This window comes from Cervus elaphus, chromosome 30 (assembly GCF_910594005.1).
Source record: "Cervus elaphus chromosome 30, mCerEla1.1, whole genome shotgun sequence".
Lineage (NCBI taxonomy): Eukaryota > Metazoa > Chordata > Mammalia > Artiodactyla > Cervidae > Cervus > Cervus elaphus.
In genome coordinates this window covers 33,317,981-33,338,801 of record NC_057844.1, presented here as the reverse complement: position 1 = coordinate 33,338,801, position 20,821 = coordinate 33,317,981, and the positions used below count along the sequence as shown (strand labels likewise).

General features: G+C 37.3%; 1 protein-coding gene across 5 annotated transcripts in view; it reads left to right on the top strand.

Moving 5' to 3' along the window:
• CDK8 (cyclin dependent kinase 8) overlaps positions 1-20,821 on the top strand; it is a 71,393-nt gene that overhangs the window by 33,930 nt on the left and 16,642 nt on the right. For 3 of the 5 annotated variants that reach the window (XM_043891847.1, XM_043891846.1, XM_043891845.1), the window contains exons 4-6: positions 1,705-1,845; positions 17,448-17,505; positions 19,801-19,932. In XM_043891847.1, coding sequence (XP_043747782.1) covers positions 1,705-1,845; positions 17,448-17,505; positions 19,801-19,932 — 331 coding nt within the window. Of the gene's footprint in view, positions 1-1,704; positions 1,846-17,447; positions 17,506-19,800; positions 19,933-20,821 lie in introns of those variants that run through there. The other 2 variants (XM_043891848.1, XM_043891849.1) reach the window with 2 other exon arrangements.

The following is a 20,821-nucleotide window of genomic DNA, read 5'->3' as shown; positions in this document are numbered from 1 at the left end:
AATAAAAACCAAATGATGATTCAGTTTACTAAAACTACTCTTTATCCATTTTATTTTCTTATTTTAATTGGAATATTGAAATGAATTAGCTGGGGTAAGGCAGCAAAGGGCAGAAAGAATAAAAAGTCATTTTAAAAAATTACTTAGGTGTTGGTGAAATCTTATGGTATATGTATTGCATATTTGTTATATAGCCCAGGAATGAAAATGAAGGTAAGAGATTTCCCCACTGTAGTTTTTGTAGCTATAAAATATTGGTAAAAAAGTAATTTGTAAATACCCTAATGAAAATACTACCTAAAGAAATGTATATAGCATCAATTGATTATCTTACCTCCTGCACATATTTATTCCTTTCATTCTTACTCTGGCAGGTTTTAATTTTCTTTTTTTAATGTATCTTAATTTTTTTTTTTAAAGCTCTGAGAGCTACTGGTTCTTCTTAAGGTGATGTGACTTGATTGTCATTTCTTTGGATAGGTGACAAAACAGTCTAAATTATTAAGACTTACTATAGCTCTGTTTTGTTTGCCTGTTCTTAAGTACTTCGAAAAAATGACCGAGAAGAAAATTAAAATAATATCATGCTGCTACTAAAGGATAGATTAATCATACTAAATTGATTAATCATACTACATACTACATTAATCATACTACATACTACTAAAGACACTAACTGATAACCCTTTACCTTCCCAAACATAGGCCTTTGCTCTATATTTTTTCTTTGGAAAATAAAACTCCTTCACTCATTAGTCATTAGTTACTTCTTACCCATTTTCTACTTCTATATATGGCTTAAGAAAAGAGAAATGGAAAGGTAAGTTCAAGAATACACCTAATATGCAGTCAGATACTGACCAGGAGTCTGCTCTTGTGTATGTTAGATGTAGGCCTGTCAGTGGTACACACAGTAGAGTTGGCTGCAGCCGATTTCTAGATTTTCTTGCAGTTTGAGAGTGCTTTCATTACAATGGAGAAATCTGTCGAGAGTTTGAAACAGTGGATCTTGTTTCTGTTGAGGTACATTTATTTGTAAAATGATTTTTCTGTTTATAAACTGGCATCATGTTTACTGGATGTCCACTAACATTATACCTAGAAAGCTTTGCTGGATGTTTCAAGGCCATTTTTCCCCCCTTGTCTGAAGCATTGATATTTCTAAATATTATATATGACCAAAGATATGAGCTGGTCATTTACATATTATTCCTTTGTGCGTCTGTGTACTTAATTGAAATATTTTTCCATTGGCTTTCTTTATAACCCAGTTGTGGTAAATAGGTACCACACCTATGCTATGTCAGCCAGCCAAAACTCTGTTCTTTTTTTTCTTTCTTTCATTTAATACACATTTTATTCACTGCAGAATAACAGGTATTTGTTTCTTGAAAATTTTCACTAGATAAACAGGTCAAGTAACTCTGAAAGTAATTTTTAATTATACTTTAAAAATAAAATCACATTACTTTCTACTTCTTTGTTGTCATTTATTTTCTGAGGCCCTATCCCATGCTCAGGAAATGACATTTTAGCTGTAGTTATTTAAGGTTATTTATGCTATCCAGCAGAATGTGAAATGATATTTTCAGTATCTTTGGAAATCGCTGAGTGTTTCCTTTTCAGTTAGGAAAATATTATTTATCAAACTATCTTTCCTTCTTTTCTTTTTTAAGCTTCTGGTGATATTTTTCTTTCTTTCAGCATATAATCAAGTTTCACAGAGCTTCTAAAGCAAACAAGAAGCCAGTTCAGTTACCTCGGGGGATGGTGAAGTCACTATTGTATCAGATTCTAGATGGGATCCACTACCTGCATGCTAACTGGGTGTTGCACAGGGATTTGGTAAGTTGAAACGTAGTTAGGTGTAAGCTAGAAAGATGCACTTCAGAGTTGGGTGATGTCTCTAGATGTTAGCGCTGTACAGGCCTGCAGACCTCACAGGGGAAGCAAGAATGCTGCGGTCTCAAAACGAGCCCAGCCTTGTGCTTTTGTGTGATGTCTCCTGCTTCGGGACATATATTAGCTGATGCTTAAGAGGTGAAAGAGGCCACACTGGTTCCGCTAAGCATTTAAGTCTGTAAATAAAGCATTGGCTTGCTTTATATTGATTATTAGATGCCAGATAAACTCTGGAAGTTGGTGTATTTATGAATAACTTGAAAATACAACCTTTGGAGCCTACTGCATATGAAGTTGAATATTAGAAGAGGAGTGTTCAACTGCTCATTTTTTGAACCCCACTATATTAGTAGCAGTCTCTCAGCCAGTAGCCTTTATTAATCATGATTGAATACATTATTAAGAAGCCTTGCCATGTTAAGGTACACTAAATTCTTAAAAATTCATAAACTTCAGAAATTGACTTTATTTTTATTTTACATGGCAGAATAGTGTATGCCCTTTAAAAAATGTATATTATTAAATTGTTGATTACATTGTGCTTGTTCATGAAAGCTTTATATATTTAAATCATTTAAATTTCAGATTCCTGTTTACCCCTTTCATATTGCATAATTACATTGTGCTTTTGTTGTTCTTTTCTTTGTAAATGTAGTGACTCTAGTGAGGTTTGTAGCAGTGCCTTCCTTTCAAGCAGTTATAGACACAGCGCTGGAAGCTGTGGCGTGGTCTGTGATCACATGTGTACGTAGGAGGCTTCTCCATCCTGATGAGGTGGAGCCGCTCTGCCCTCACGTGCGTGCTCTTTGCCAGGTGCTCTGTGTTTAATGCATTCGTCTCGCCTTCAGTCAGGTGTTTTAGTTTCTGGTTCTTTCATCTGTCTTCAGTAAATCTCCTTGAAATACATTTGGTGGCAGTTATTTTACCTCTAGTTCTCAAGCCTAGAAAAAGCATTTACAGTAGGACCAAGTAACACATCAGAAATTCGGTTAAAATAACTTTTTCTCTTATGCAAACTTTATTTTTAATAAAATTAGGATATTTATAAGCAGTGAATTTATAGAACATAAATATGAAAAATCCTTTGTCTCTTTATGAAAATGAAAATAAATTTCAGCTTTTAGAAGAGTCAGCTTAGGGAAAAACTGTTAGTACTTTTGAGCTCCTGACATTTTTCATTATTTTAAAAGAATATGGTTAAAGGGCATTTTTCTCCCTTAGAGTTAAATATGCTAAAATAATGTTATATTTTTAATTTAAATGTTTTCTCATCACTGAAATATGTATGTTCATTAGATAAACACAAACTGATTTTTAAACCAGTATTTAATTTTTATATTAATATGTAATATACCTCCTCTGTTCATGGGATTTTCCAGGCAAGAACACTGGAGTGGGTTGCCATTCCCTTCTCCAGGGCATTTTCCCAATCCAGGGATCAAACCTGGGTCTCCTGCTTTGGCAGGCAGATTCTTTACCATCTGAGCCACCAGGGAAGCCCCATAATATACCTGAACTGCTTATATTAGTGTTAACTACACTATGAAATAATGAAAGTAATGAAAATAATGAAAGTAATGAAAATCATTTTGAAGTCTGGTTTCTTTTGGGAGAGTTCTTTCTATTGACACAGCCTGAACAGTTGTCTTTGGCATAGAGACAGTGTCAAGCAGGTCATTTCAGAAGTCTGTGTTGGTGGTGCCCCGGGAGACAGGGGGCGTGGAGCAGTGCATCCAGGTGCAGGTGACAAAGGAATGCACTGTCTGCAGCTGATTTAAAAATAATAATGGAACACTTTATTATTACCAGATACTGGCAATTCTGAACAGTATCGGGGTAAAATACTCCTATTCACTGAAGTCAAATCCCTCTTGCTACTGTGCCCCTCTTGCTAGGCCACTGCCATCTGTTTAGAAGTGTGTTCATCTACAGTCTTTTCTAAACTGTAATCAATTATTTGTCTGCTGCTGCCTCCTTTGACTTTCCCGTCTGAAGCATGGTTTCCTGTAATGTCAATGCTTGGCTTCTTAGTGCTCTTTCTAAACACCTGACCCTTCTGTGCATTGCAGGCCCACTGAACCATTCTCTCATTGAAGTGATAACCTCTGCCCCTAGGCTGGATCTTACAGGTTCAGGTCCCTGCCTCTTCGGTTCTTGAAGGAAAGATTCATAATCATAGTTTTTATTAAAATTGTGCCTACCTTCCTGCCAACTGAAAATCAAATTTTGGAGTTTGATAGTATATGATTTTTCAACTTTAGCTACATAAGATATTCATATATGTAGTATTAAAGTATTTACTCTGAAGAATATTCTTTAGAAGCTGTATGACATGACCTTTTTTAAAATCTTTCCTCAAGCAGTTATTATTTGCAGCATAATTACTAGTTAATTATGTTCATTGCTCCTTTTCAGTCAGGTTTAGATGAAATGAGGTGATACCAACCTTAGCAGGTCTACGTAGATTTCTAATGTTAAGAATTGGACCAGTTGGTTAAGGTGCTGACTTGCCACATGAAGCTTCATGTTAAGATAGAAAGTTAACATAGACCCCCTAAAAACACCATTTGAAAATAGTCCAGAGTGTTACTGAAACTTCTGCTTAATAAAATTGGCTTTATTGTTAATAGAAATACTGATTTGAGATGATAGAGTTATGGAGTTCTTTGATTGATATGTATAGTTAACTTTACCATTTAATAAAGGTTAATTTTATCACTGCTGATCATTATGTAGTAGCAAATCAGTAACTGAGGTCTGTCATCCTCCACAGGAAATAGAGACTTAATAATTCTGAAACTCTTGTTGGGCTGAATGTAGTAATAAGTACACATGTGCAGATCTTCTAAGAAATGGGCTGGAAAGGAAATCTATGCAGTATTTGTGAGATAATTTATGACTTCAGAGTAAACTGGAGAAAGAAATAAAAACAGTGGTGTGTGTAAGGTAACTTTACTCCTTCTTTGGGACTACGCCCTTCCACTCTCTTCTTAGTCTCCTCTCCTTGGAAATGAAAGTTGTTTGACTAGCAGTCTCTAGTCCTGATTCTGGCATTACTACCTGTATTAATCATTGTTCTCCAGAGAGAAACAGGTCTGTGTAGAGAGAGTGGGTTTGTGTGGAGGGAGTGAGGTTTCTCCTAAGCACTTCCTTCAGGCAGTTGTGGAGGCAGGGTCAGTCCAGAAGCTGCAGGTCAGGCTGGCAGGTTTGGCAGACCCAAGGCAAGAGTTGCAGTTGAGTCCAGAGTCAGTCCCCTGGCAGAATTCCTTCTTGTTTTGGGGTGAAGCTCACCCACATTATGGAGGGTGATCCCACTTAAATCAGAGTCCATAAATTAAGTGTCAGTCTCATCCAAAAACACCTTGATAGAAACATCCAGAATAGTCTTTGACCAGATGTGTAGGCGCCTAACTATGGTCCAGCCAAGGTGACACCCAAATAGCCATCCTATTCAAATGCATCAACTGAGACACACGCAACTTGGGAAAAGGTATTTCAGGGTTGTGTTGTCTATATTCTCCCCCGCCCCAGCCCCCCAATTATCTGCCTACATAAAATAGTAGTGTTTTGTTGTGTTAAGGAATAGTAAGGTTTTTTGGGTTTCTTTGGCATATGTACCATAAAGAGAAACTAAGTGTGAAATATTAGGAAAGTTTCAAGTAAAGATAGGTTTTAGTGACTCAAAATAAGGACAAGTTTGAAGTCCATTAGCCTGATTGGTTGGTGGTTTTTTTTCTGAGCCCAGTCTAGTAAAAAGCTTGAAGCACCAGAGTCATATTCGATCCTTTTTGTGTAGAAGCCAGGCTTGATCCAGCAGTGGTGACTGAACTCCCCTTTGAGAGGTAGTCCTCTGGGATTGAGTTAGAGCACATGGGCAAGGGTGTGACCATCAGTGATGCCATTGGGACCTATTTGAGGATGTCCAGCCAGTTCACTGTCTAGGCTCTATCAATGGAAATGATTTTTTTTTTTTTTTTTAATAAAACTTTCTAAATTTTGTCATTGTTTTCTTGTGCAATTGTGAAATTTCAAACTCAGTAATTTTTCTCTTCCTAGGAAAAATTCTGTGATAGATTAAGAATTTGAAAAACACTTCTCACCAGTATGCATGCTGCCAAATTGAAGATTAAAAACACCACTATGGTCTGGCTCCATCTCCTGTTTTTCTTTTATCTCATTCTTTATATTTATTTTCCAGTCAACCCAGAGGTTGTCCTGCCTGTCTGAATGCCCTCCTCCCTTCATCTCCAGCATTTGAAATTCTATTCATCCTTTAAAGCTCTGCTCCTGCTACCTCATCAGAAAAGCCCCCAGCACCCACCACCCCAGTCACACTAGCTAAGAATGAGAATGTTTACTTCTAAACCCTGTAGCATAATTTTTAACTACCCCTGGGGTGCTTACTAGCTGGGTAATTGTACTCCTCTGTCTGATGGTAAGTTCCTGAGGGCAAAACCTGGGACTTCTTATGTCTTTGTAGACTTCCCAGTGCCTGTGGAATACACAGTAATGTATACAGTATTGCTTACACGGGGTGAATGAACGAACTAGCCCGTCTATAACAGAAGCAAAGCGGTCTCCAAGGTTATTCCCCATAGCTTATCGCTGATGTTACCTGACACTTCTCCGTATCTAGGGATGCACACAGACTCTGCTGCACTTCTTCCTTTCACTCCCTCTTATCTCTGCTATGATTTAGTGCAGTGAAACAGTGCAGAAAAAATTATTTTCTATTCATACCACATTTTAAGTCCTTTCAGCAGCCTTCTTCTTTCCACTGAAAAGAACTCAGCTCTTATCAGTCAGTTCAGAGACCATTCAGCTAATGACAGTGATCTGTTGATCTCATCCATCGCTCCCTTCCTCTCCTCCAGATATTTGTTCCGCCCAGGGAGACCTATTTCTTGGCCCTTTGTCTGTTTGTTCTGATGTTCACTTTATGTCATTTATTTTTTCCAATTTTTCTCCTTTAATCTTAAGGGTGGAACATTTTCATCATTGTTGATATACATCCGTCACTTTTTTCTTTCCAGAACTTCTGGAAGTCCCTTCTGTGTAAATTATTATTTAATTGTTAATGGGGTTGGGGTGGGCATGCCTCTTTTCTGTACGTTCCAACTATTCTGAACTTGCATCGCTGATGTTTCACTTTAATCCTACATTTAGCAGACCAGGTCATTTCTAATCACAGTGTCAGTATTTTAATTTCTAGCTGATAGTTCTTTTAAAATTTTCTAGTGAATTCATTGTTGGCTGAATTTTGTGCTTTTTGTTGAAAATATTCATTCAGGTATATCAGACTTAACATAGAAATGATTTACAGTCAAATCAGACTTGTATTTAAGTAAATATTAAAGACTTGTGCTTTTGACTTGTTTCCTAAGGCATTTAATAGAGAGTAAAGAAGTAGTTATTATGACTTACCTGTTTGCCATTAACTTTCATTAAGTATATATCAGTTCTCATATGGTCATTAATGTGTTCCACTTTTAAAAAAATCTAGTATCCCCCCCAAATTTCATTTTAATTACTACTTTAATGATTTTTTCATAGTGGTAATTAACTTGGCGCTCCCAGGCACATAGGCTATATTTTCATCCTCTTGCACCAAATGGATAATGTAAGATATACTAAACTTTCATAATTTTTTTCCTTTTTTTTACTTTAAGCTGAATTACAAGGCTGTATGTGAAATTTGGAGTGTTTTGGAGTATCACAGCTATCTAAAGTTGATCACTTCTGCCCTAAAACAATTCAGAATATTTTCTTTTGGAGGGGAGAGGGGTGGGTATAGCTCAGTGACAGAGTATTCACTGCAAAATAGGTTCTTTGTTTTTTTGCGCAGTTTTTTGACATAGTAAAATTTCCTAGAAAATAAATGTCTGCAGAGATTTCCTTTGGAAGTATCCCAGGGGGATGTCTTGTCATGTATAGTATGTGAGGTGAAATAGCCCAGTGGGCCATTGCATAAACATGTTTATAAAATGCTCGAGCTATTTCAGAGCTTTAATCTGGCTTATTAAAAAAAAATCTGATAGTGCTGCTACCTTGCAGTTTATTTTAATTATATTGGATAACTTGGAATGACTTGGTGGTGGGGGCAGAGGTTTAACTGTGTTTGGTGAAGGATGAGTTGGTTTCCTAGCAACTGTTCAATATGCTCAAAATCTCGGAGTGAGCCATTGACTCAGACTCAGCATCATAGGGCCTACTTCATGACAGCACCTAATTACTGATTATAACGTGATGAATTATTGGGGTGTTTTTGATCTGATTCTTCTTATTTGAGTAAAAGATCACCTGGTTTGTTAGATTTGCTTACTAATACTGAAGTTTGCAAACAGTAATATAATTAGTTGGTTTGCTTGGGATTTTTAGATTCATTTTCTTATTGACTGCTGAGCTCTGTAAAGGAAGTGGAAAACTCAGAAGAGAAGAGATTAAATGACCTGATTCTGGTTACTTAGCTAATTATTTTCAAAGCTGGATCTCTGAATTTAGGGATTTTCCCCTCTAGGTCAGTGATTTTTAAATTGCAGGTTGTAAGCTGTGAGTTGGGAAATCACACAACACAACCAGCCTTTTTAAATTTTTTTAATGGAATAGAGTAGGACAGAGCAAATATCAGAGTACATCATATGTCTTGAGGGAGGTTGTTGATTCATGAAACTTTTGTTTCAGTTGTATGTGTGTGTGTGTGTGTGTATAATTTTAAATTTTTTTAATGGACTAGAGCAGGACAGAGCAAATATCAGAGTACATCATATGTCTTGAGGGAGGTTGTTGATCATGAAACTTTTGTTTCAGTTGTATATGTGTGTGTGTGTGTATGTGTGTAATTATGGCCATAATAAGTGATTCTCTTCCTGTGGGTTGTGTTCAAGAAGGTTTGAAAGCCTCTGGTCTTACACTGTTGCCAAAAAGGTACTTGATATGTTTAGGAAAAGGGAAGATCAAGTCTGTAGAAAATACTTTATTCTAATTATAAGTACTTTAATATTTTATGCAAATTTCTTGATATTGATAATAAAATCATGTTGAATAGCTGTAGCCCTGTAGGGAATATGTTTTTCTAAGTAGGGTTTATTTATAGGTGGGAGAATTTCAGGCAAGTTTCACCTTCCTCCTTTAACACCTTTCTGAATTTTCTAATAGTTTGCAGTTAACATGTTATAATCATATAGAAGGAAACAGAAGAAAATACCTATTTAGTCTTTTGTTAAAGTTCACACATAATATTCAGTGTTGTTTAGTGTATTTGTTTTATGTCAGTAGAGGATGGTTGCTATTAAGGGGAAAAAAGCCATGCATACACTTTTTTGTCTGCCTAAAAGGAGGGGCCAGTACATTCTTTAGGGGACAGGGGAAGCAGAAAGGACCTTGACACTGTCCAAATGCTGAAAGAAGCAAAGAAACAAATTGATTGGCCAGCTGGGAAGAAAGGAGACTGTGTTCAAGGCCTCTGTTCTCACTGCTATTGTTGCTCCTTTTCTGTGCTTAGCTTCCTAGAAATGAGTGTTGGGAATATATTAAGCATGTTTCTTTAAAACAGATTTTTTGAAGAAAAATGCTTTGTGATTGTCAGGATCAATCACTGCTTATTACTTGAGATTTGCTTCATTTACTGGGAATAAATGGAATCTCCAAGGATTTACTCTAATTTTCTTATTTGTCTAATTATATAACTAGGAAAACATACAAAATTGTATCCATAAAATTTAGGCTTGAAGATGAAACATAGGTTTTATTGATAAGAATGAGTTAAGGCAAACTAAAATGAGGTTTGCATTACTTTTGGTTAACATAACAAATATTGTGTTTGTTCTGTAGTAAGTTGACTTAAATGACAGTTGGACAGTTTTCTTTCTTAGAAGTATTTGATTATAAACAGTACCTTTAGTTTCTTAACATATGCCACATTTGTGTAATTTAGATATTGAGCATGCATAATGAACTGTGTTCTATTGTTTGTAAATAATGAAAAAGTGGCCCACTTTTACTAAATAGTGCAGCTCCAGACATTGTACCTGCTTATGTGGGCAGACTAGAAGTTGATTATAAAAACACTATGTTGCTTAGTTTGCGTGTGTCTTCTCATCTACCTTCAGATTCTTGATGAATCTTTTCAGACACTTGATCAGCAAGATGCTAGAATCTTTTTTAAGTCCCATTTTTCACCAGACAAGACAGATATTCTAAATAATTTAATTGAGCTTTAAAAAAAAAAGTGAAGATGATATTTTTGAGTAATCCTGAAAATTGGCTAGAAATAGAAGATTATCCGAGTTTTAAGTCACATATATCTTTTCTCTCTTTTTTTTAAAACATAAAATGAAGCCAGACCCATATTTTTGTCTCTTTGATAGAGAGTGAAATATCAGGTTGTTTGGTGCATAATAAATGTTCAGTCAGTGCATTTTAGTTCCAGTCCATCATTAGGTTGCCTTAGGACTGTGAATAAGTACCTTAGGTTCGCGAACTTTATCCATTTCACTTACTGGTGTATCTTTAGCACCCAGGATAGCACATACTAGCTGCATGATAAATATTTATTGATTGAATAACTGGATTCTTATCAGTGCTATCTTCAGAACATATTTCAGATTGAAGAAGACTCTTCAATCTGAAGACTCTCCTGTAACTCTGATTTGAAGTAACACAACTGGCCATTGGTCCCAGTCATCTGACCAGCATCTTTTCTCAAAGAAGAGTCAACTGTAGTGCTTGTTTTCAGGGAGAAGATGCTGTGGGAAGAGTTAGCCAGGAGGAAAGGGCAGATGAGCAGGGATGATGCAGTCCCCCTAGCTAAGTCTCTCTGGGTCTGCCCAGTGGACAGGTGCAAACTTAACAGGAAGATTTCAGACCCCCTTGATTTCAGGGTGTGGGTTTGGACTTCTCAAGTGAACTTCCAGGTCTGCTCATAGATTTCGCTCTTTCCTGTTCATTGATCCTACAGTAGCCTGACCTCCCACTGCACAGTTGAGTTTTTTGCAGTCCATTTCCTGCCTCTTGACTTTGCTTCTTATCGTTTCTATCGCTGCTATTCTAATCCAGGGTACTTGGATTACTGAAAAAACAAGCACGTGATCGTCCCTCCTTGCAGTCTTTCGTTTCTGTGGTCCAGTATCTACGTAGCAATCAGAATGACCTCTAGAAAGCAAAGCACACCATGTCATTCCCCTTCCTGCAATTCCTCAACAGCCTTCTAACTTGTGAGACAGGTAACTCAGAATCTATCCTAAACACAAACCTAATAAATACAGTCGGTCAGTGTCACGTATAAACATTTTTGCTTATATCTTAGATAAAATATTAGCGAATAGGATCCAGAGGAACATTAAAAGATTACTATACTCCAAGTAAAATGAAGTTCATTTCAAGAATGTGAAGATGACTCAGTATTTGGAAACCTGTTGACAGAATTCATATTAATAATGCTAGGAGAATAACGCTATGGTTATCTCAGTAGTTGTAAATGTAAAACTTTTGCAAAATTCAGTGTTTGACAAAATTTAATATTCATTTCTGGTTGAAGTTCTTTATAAAAATGAGGAAGGAAGGAAACCTGTAAGTGTGTAAGCAAGTCAGCAGCTGTTATCCATCTGACTTCTCTGTTACCACTGTTACCTGACAATGTCCTAGAGCTCTTCTGGTCTAAAAGCAGCCTAAGGAGCTATGGTAGGGGAGGCTAAATAAAGTAGGATCAATATAGTAGTGCTATGCATTTATTTATTATTTGTTCACTGTTAAGTGAAGTAATCAAAAGGGCTTTTCTAAGGTATTTATATACATGTAATAATATAGATTTAGAGAGATCTGGAATTATGTCCACCGAAATGTTTGTAATGACCTAACTATGTAAGGTGAAGTTTCAGGTAAATTTTACTTTTGTTGTACTTTTCTATATTTTAATCTCCTACAGGAATCTATATTTTTATTGGTTTAATTCTTAAGAAGCTATTACTAATAATAAACAGTTTTTTGATTTGTAAAAGGCATAAGTGACTGAAATCTAGATAAATGATTAAAAACAAATTAGGGGCATCTCTTAATTTGTGGTATTAAGAATACCACAAATAGGGTGATAGAGAAAAATCATCTTGGTGGTATTATCCAGTCGTACATGGGTACCCTGCCCCCAGGAGTTTCTACTTAAGTCACTTCAGTTGTTAGTCACTGTTAACAGATTATAGTGTTAGCCATCATTATGTTTTGGACTTTTAATATATCAAGCATTGTATTCTTTTATGTACATTAGCAAAATTTATCTTTGCAACACTAACTTGTCATTATTTTTGTCCATATTTTATAAATGAGAAAATGGAGGTGAAGGTCATGGAACTAATAGTTGATGGGATCCTTGATTTTTTTTTTTTAGCCTATTCTAAAGCATTTAATCATACTTCCTCATCTTCAGAAGTCTGTTGTATTCCTCAAATGTTTAGGGGAAGAAAAAAAGTTGAGAACTCTGGGTCTAGAGTCTGTGTCTGTTCAAATATAGAAAAAAATCAGAGTATTAGATAAAATATATTTTATTTCAAGGGACTTCCCTGGTGGTCCAGAGATTAAGACCCTGCCTTCTAGCACAGGGGATACAGGTTTGATCCCTGATCAGGGAACTAAGATCCCACATGCCACGGGGTGTGGCAAAAAAAGTATGTTTTATTTCAAAAGATTGAAACACATTTTATAATAGCAGGATGCTTGAAATAATGAATATACACCAAAAAACTTATGATTTGTTCAATTTGGCAGTTGTGTAGAAGGAATTAGGAATATATAATTATGTACCTTGGTATACTATAAATCAGATTGTGACAAATTTGTTTAAATAAAGAATAAGCAAAAACTATAGAATGAAGCTATGTGATACAGTAGAATTGCTTGGCATTTAGGGACATTTAAAAGAATATATTTTAAAATATGCATTACCTAGGAATCCCTGGTGATCCAGCGCTTAGAACTCTGCACTTCCACTGCCTAGGGCCCAGATTGAACGTCTGTTTGGGGAACTAAGATCCCGCAGTGTGCACAGCACAGCCTAGAAATAAAAATATATATATAAATAAACATTCAATAAAAATGTATGTCTAGAAAAATTCAGTGTGTAGTGCAAGATAAAGATATACATAATAAGTATTCATAAAGATACAGATTCTGCATTCATCTCTCAGAACACAAAACTAGGAGTAAAAGCAGAATTGTATTTTCTTAACAGGTAGACATCATCAATTGAAAAGTGTCATTTGAAATACAGATCAGTGTGTATTGTGGCACACAGTAATTAACAACCAAGCTGAAAGTTACCAGGTGTCCAGAAAGTGCGCCACCAGGTTGTGTTTACAGTGTGTGAGTTCCAAACAAATCTTGGTGAGCAGCACTTGACAGGTTACTTGTGCATCGCTGTCTTCTTTTCATAGATCCATTAAAAATCAGCTTTTCTTACTGACTCAGAGTCTCCATTTTGCCTTGATAAGGTCAGTGAACATATGAAGACCCTGGCTTCATCCCTAGAATAAAAAGTTTTTGCAGTTAGCTTGACAGAGATGCCAGCGTTGTGCAGTTCTGTATCTGTGTGAGATACCTCTAATTGATAATGGCAGTTTCCTGACTAGCCCAGGTCCTGTCTTTCTCAAGATGCAGTTCCCGGCAGCCCTTAGTTTTCTTCCAGAGTTGGGCCCTTAAATGAAACCAGTTTACCATCTCTGCTGTTTGCCAGAGTCATCAGTGTGATGTTGCCCAGTGTGACAGAGTCTGGAGAGCAGAAAGTCTCACCAGGAATGGTTATCTCTGTAACAGACATTTTTTTTTAGGAAATGGCAGTGGGGACTTTTTTGGAGCACAACAGCATAAAACAAGAAGAAAAGCCGTGAGACTGTAAAACGGGCATGCTCTTTTAATTTCAGGTTGGCCAAAAAGTTCATTTAAGTTTTTTCATACCAACCTAATACAAAATTAGTTTTTTTTCTGGGAGAAAGAAAACAAGAGAAAGGCTTGTTTCAAGGCATAGTTTCAAATAATCAAATAAGTAGATTTCGAAAAGTATTTCATCCATCTGTTTCATTGTTCAGCAGGCAATACAAGTATCCTGTAGTCACTTTTGTGAGTAAGATAACTATTCTTGAAGATGTTGTCATGATGCTATAATACTTTTAAGTCACATTGGACCTTTGCTGTATGTAGCAGCAAATAGTTTAATGGGGGATGTGCCTCATCAAAATGTGATCAGCAAAGTTCTATATGTTCTTTTAAGATGATTATGTTTGGTTGCAGTTTACTAAAGTCATGACTATTATTGTGTTTTATCATCAGTGACTTGGATGGTTTGGCCCTAGGGCTGCCAGGTTCTCTCACTGATAGACAAAGATGAAAGAAATTAGCCTTTTGGAGGATATAATATTGTCTCGGTGTGGCATTAAATACTAAAACAAAAATCAAGTCTTTCGAAGTCTTCCTTAATGCTGATTAAAAATACAAGAGTATTCATATCTCTGTGGCTTTTCTGCCATTTTCTCTTGAACTTTCCATTAGGTTACATTCTCGAAAGAAATGTAGTGTGGAATTTGTCTCCTAAATCAGACTGTCACTCTCTAGGGCCTGTGGAATGGCAGCATGGGCGATCCCATGGGGAGCGACTCACTGCTTATAAATAGTGTTATTAAAACAGCACTTAACACTGTTCTCTTTTGTTTCTGATTATATAGCATGCCACAGCTGAACTTAAATCCACTGATTTAAGTCTGCTTAGCGCCTCAGCCCTGAGATCTACTTCAGGTCGTGCAATAGGCAATGAGTTGTCTCGTAGAAAAAGTTCTAATTATTAGCTGGAGCTTTGGCCCCAAATCCTAATACCAGGCAAGACTTTGACGGAGAAACTGTTCCCAACCAAGGCTCAGAACCAAGCTGCTTGGGACATGGCCAGTCCATTGAGTGTATAATACAATGAAGACCAAGAGAGGGTTTTTTTCCCCCCTCTTTGCCTAGTAGCAGGCTAACCAGTACCACCCACCCCAGCGCTTCTCAGATCTGAGCCCAGCTGCTGAATGAGTAAGAAATCAAAAGAGGGAGTTTTCCCACTCTATCTAGGATAGAAGGAAGAAAGAAATGCCCCTTTGTGCTTGTGCTTTTATCAGAAACGGAAGTAATCTTTTAGGAGCACTTGAGTGCTAGCAGAATTCTTCACAGCAAGCCAGATAATCAGCTGGTAACTCTGGAGGAAGGAGTGGTGTTCGGGATGCGGTGGAGGAGTGATGGGTGGTGGCAAGAGTCTGACTCTTTAGAATCTTTTAACTGTATGTGGCCTGTGTATAATCAGGGTGTATTCGCATATTATATCTTTAAAAGGCGAGTTGAGAACCAGATGTTGCCAAGTAACACAGAGGAAAGGAAAGTTGTTGTGGCAGAAATACAGGGCCAGCACTGACGTAGTTGTGAACAAGGTCTGACTAGTCACAGAACAGGACTGTCATGCAGCACATTTGTGGCAGAGCCGTGCCCTGGGGTGGGGGAGTGGTCCTGGAGCCGAGCTTGCAGGTGCCTGGCGTCCCACCATGAAGACTTCTACCTATTCACAGCACAGGATGGGGGGGAGCCGTGAAAGGTGAAGCATTTAAGTAATAATAAAGCACAAGAAAAGGGCTCAAAGAAACTTGTGAAAAAGTTCATCCCTACCTGTCACTAACCTTTTTTGTTCTTCTAGTCCTGACTCATCTCACTTTTTTTTTTTAACCCAGTTGTAATCACAGTGTGTCTATCATTTTCTGTTCCACTGTTTTCCTAATAATTTTCCCCTGTTACTGTGGAAGATTTTAAGCAAGGGGGAGACGTGATCAGCTTTGTCTCTTAGGAAGTGAGCCCTGGCGATGGTAGAGAAGGCAGAGTTGGTGAGAGGAGAATCAAAATGGGGTTCACGAGGTGGCCCATGAGGAGAGAGTTCTAGCCCAGACGTCAGGTCCCCTCCTGAGCCCCACCCCCGGTCAGGTGCCAGGCTGCCTATGCCTCTGGGAGGGCCCACCGCTGCCGTCACATTTCACAAGCCTCCCTGAGCCCTGGTTTGCCCTGGAGCAGAGCCTCATCTGGTCTCACCGATGGGCAGTGCTGTTTGTGGTTGGCAGCTCACGCGGCTCATGGGGAGTGTTATCGGCCCTGCACTTCCTTGTGCTTTGCCCTGCTGTCTCGAGGCAGGAGCGGGTGTGATGAGAGAGGTTCTGGAAACGTTTTCTTGAGCAGAACATAATGATCATGACTATGGTGATACACATCCATTTAAAGCTGGCTGTATAAATCACTCTCAGCAGGGCATGTTGGGAAGGGGGCGGCTCTGCTCAGGGGCAGGCTGGATTCTTGCTGCCGCCCCAGCTCATCCATCGCACTCAGGGCAGGCCATTCACTCTCTCTGGTGCCGTGTTTCCTCACCTGAAAAGCTGCAGAATTTTCAACCTTTGAAATGTGTACACTGCCTTTTTAGCAGTGTCTTTTCGCTGAGGATAAAGAAATGATTTTGATCTTCGGTGGTTGGTAGAGTAGTATCCTGGAAGTCACATTTTCTCAGTAATAGCATAGAGGCTGTTGTTAAATATGGTCAGGGGAGCCTGTGACCTGGTTCCCACTGTACACAGCCTTCATTAAGAGCTTTAATTTGATCTTCACGATTGCTTTGATCCACGTTTGAAAGGCATTGAGCTCGGGTTTCGCTCTTATTTGGCAGACTGGTAAAACTGCAGTCAGGTCAGGCGGACAGCAGGATGGCGGCCTGAGAGAGGTTGTGGCTGCCGCCTTCCCTCCTCCTCTGCTTCCTTCCCTTCTCCCTTTTCCTCAAGAGGGGCAGCCCTTACATTGCATGTTAGTGTGGTAGATACCACCATAACGGATTTTAGATGACAGTTAATCTTGCTGTTTTTAGACATTTTAAAACTGTTTGAAGTATTACTTTTGTAAAATCTCATTTTAATATGCTAGTTTCCTTTTTTATTTAAAAATGGGAACTGTCCAGGTCATGGAAAATTTCTACTACTCTGCTAACTCATTTAGAAAAGGCTCTTACATTGATTTCTCTATAATTTGTTTGAAACATAGATGTATACTATGTGGTTTCCAAAAAAAAAAAAAAGCTATCAGGTGGCCCCGTCCCTGTAATTAACTTGCTATTTTAATAATACAGTATTATATTTGAAGATACATTTCCCCTTAAAGTTGCAGGGCATTTTATATAATTGAAAGAGTTAGAAGGAAGCAGAGCATTGTAACTTTCTGCCAGAGGTTCCACAGTAGTGAAAGCAGACTGATAACAGCGCCAAGAAAAGCCCTCGCTCTGCCTGGAGAAAGCACTACCATATTTGGCCTTCATGAAGTTGCATATTACTTGGCATACACACACACACACACACACATACATAAAGCTTCTTTGGTGACTTCCTGTGTTTGATTTTAATTTTTGAGTAAATGTGGTTTTTTTAAAGGTGGATTTATGTTATATTGGCATATTGTCTATATTTAAAAGAAACCACTACTGTCTACTGAAAAAAAACACTATTTTGTTTCCACAGAAACCTGCTAATATTTTAGTTATGGGTGAAGGTCCTGAGCGAGGAAGAGTAAAAATTGGTATGTTATATCTTTGATAAGTCACAGCGTAGCACTCTTTTAAAACTTTTGCAGGCAGCTTTATCACTTCTAATTTTTGCTGTAATAATATGCATTTATTCATATAGTTCCATGTGATCGAAGCCATTTCTAAAGAGTATACATTAAAAGTGAAAAATGTTTCACACTCTCGAAAGGTGTCAGACAATCTTTAGAGACTGAAGTGTTCTAATTATAAAATAAGCCATGTGAGTTTCTTAGAAATTTTTTGCCTTCATTAAAAATAGCCTGTAGAGGTGAGTGGCTTCTATCCCTGTTAGAAGCCAACCTCGCCTTTAGTCCTAAGGGCGTACAGCAAACTACTAATCATACCATCCCTTCTGTTTCCCTGAGCCGGTCGATCCGAACATATCCTTCTGTTAGCCTCATTTAGGTCAGGGATTACAAACTAAGAATACCACTGAGGCTGGGTAGGTTCTAACGAGCCTTTGCCTGAAGGGAAAAGAATTAACGAGCTTTCTGTACCTCTGCATGTTTTCTAATAGCTCTGTTTTCTTATGTATCAGTGCAAAATTTTACCCATTTCTGGTCTGATAACTTATAAGGGTAGAGCTAGATTTATTCATCCTAACTATTTTTTCATTGTCATTTGCAAGTTGTGTTTGTGACATTTATTTAGTTTGTGTGTGGATAGAAGAAATGTAGTAACCAAATTATCTTAATTTTAAAGCAGCAGGGTTATGGGAGTATATAACAAAATAAATAGGAATTTCTGATTGCCACATTTAGTATAAATTGGGATTGTCAGCTGATTTGTACCACTTCACCAGCAAAGAAAAGCCCAGGTGTTCCCAACCCTTCTTTCTACCCTCCCCTTTAAATCCTCCAATCCCATTTTCTCCTTCTAATTAGACTCTGAAAATACCCTTGATACAGACTGCAAAATTCTTGACAAACATTTGATGCATCTCAGAATGCTCCTAGTCAATTGGCTTGCTTTAAGAACCAGGCCCTGTTGGTCCTTACGTAGTGTCAGACACCTGTTAGGTTCTTAGGTGTGCATTTAGCAGATTTCATCCAACCAGCGTGGTGGCATCAAATTCAAATGTAAGTTCAAAGCACGCACAGTCTAAAAGACCCAGCCAGACAGTATTTACAGATGTGTTCGCTACTGTAAGACTTTGGGAAAATTTATATATTAAAAATAATCTCGTTTGGAATTATTTCTGTGTCACATATATGATGTTGACATATATGTGGGATATGGGGGATATCAATAGCCTAAAGTAATCACACTTAAGATACATTGTTCTGTAAATCAGTATTTAGTAATCTGACTCATGGTTTTAGTTCTTTGCCACATTTCTGTGTTGGTTTTTTTAACCTCTATAAGTAGATCGATTAAGGCCTGCTTCATTAAAAATGTGTATTAGAGCAAAATCAAACAAACAGTGGATGAATCTTGAAATTTTTGAATAGGTGGTATGACTAGTGATTGTTCATTCAGTGTGTATTTGGCAGCTCTGTGTAATGACACTGTACTTGATGTTCCAAGGGATAGCGAGACAAAAACGTTTTTATCTGTAAGATCATGGTTCGTTAGGACAAACAGCTTTGCCTGAATAACTGCACTACATAGTAAACTGTTCGAAATGCTGTGAACTGTATCTCAACACAGCTCCAGCTCTGAGATACGAGTTGTTGACATTTGTCAAATCAGTTTCTTCTGCCCTCAGTTTCCTCATTTGAAAAAGGAGGTGATTGAATTATATGATCTTTAAAGTCTTTTCCAACTTAAAAAAAACAAACACAATTCTTTAAAATTAAAGAAAAAACTCAGCCCAAATAAATGGGGGGAAATAGTGGTATTGTCATACTGTACATCAGCTTACGCCAGTGAGCATGCTTACTGATGCAGATAATGGGAAGCCTCACCCTAACTGATCTAGTTCCCTGGTACTTGTGACCAGTAAAAAGAATGAACATGCGGCTGGCTGCACAGCCCTGTCCCCCTGGTGGTAAGACAGATGGGAGAAATCTGCCCAGAGGAGTAGGGTCACCCTGGACCTCAGGCAGCAGAGTGTGTCTGTAACCCAGTGGCAGTAGTTTGCAATGAATGAAGATGTCAACCTTGGCTTATATTTAGACTTCTGAAAGGGGTGAGATGTTTTGTTGGTTTTTCTCCCCGCAGAATTCACGTTTTTCATAGCTTACTAAGTAATAATAGTAAAATTAGAGTCATCAATTATATTTGTAAAAATCAATTTACTTAGCATTGTTGTTGTTATTATTATTTTTTTTTTTTTTTTTTTGCAGCTGATATGGGCTTTGCCCGATTATTTAATTCACCTTTGAAGCCTTTAGCAGATTTGGATCCAGTAGTAGTTACATTCTGGTACCGAGCCCCAGAATTACTTCTTGGAGCAAGACATTATACCAAAGCTATTGGTGAGTAGAACTAATAAAAGTTCCATGACATTTTTAAAGTGGCCTTGTTGTTGTGAAATATACGTATGTCTGTATGTTTTTTAGGTCAAGTGATACAGAAAATTATAAAAGTAAGAGCAAAAACTAACATAAAATTCTACTGTCTAGAAATACCATCATTGGCATTAGGGGTATACCATTCCAGACATCTATTTCTGTTAAATAAACAGATGCTAAAAAGATTTTTAAATATATGGGCCCATACTATGAGTAAAAACTATTTTAAGTTTAGGTGAAAAAGAAAAATAAACACAATGAAATTTCTGAATCATTGAACTTCAGACAAATATTTCTTTTGCCTAAAGAAATACTAGCTTCTAAAAGATTTCCCTTAAAATTAGGGAAAGGAAGATTATGAAAATAAGTAGGAGCTGAGAACATGGTCATTCACTTTGCAGTTTTTATTAGTATTGATTATCTCCCTGTATGAAGAATTAGGAAATAAGTGCTCTTTTACTTGTTCCCCCACCAGCCTCTCAATTTATAAGCTCTCTTAATAATACCAGTCATTATCATCATCATTATTGTTATCACTTTGTTGATGTTTACAGCATTTATTTTCTGTTTGCGAGCCAAAATGCCCACTGTTGTTTATACTTAACTACATATTGTAATGGACTTGATAGTCAGCTACAACAGTCCTTTTATCACAGCTATATCACAATCCTTTTATGACATCTTTATTCTGCTTCATTTTATTTGGTAGAATTTTATCAAGTAGTTTTTTCTTACATATTTTGTCTTTACTTTTTTCCTGTTTTTGTATGCCTTTATTGCTTGCTTGTTCTGCATTCTCCAGAATGGTATTAAACCCATTTTTATTTTATTGGATAACTCATCCCCAACTCTT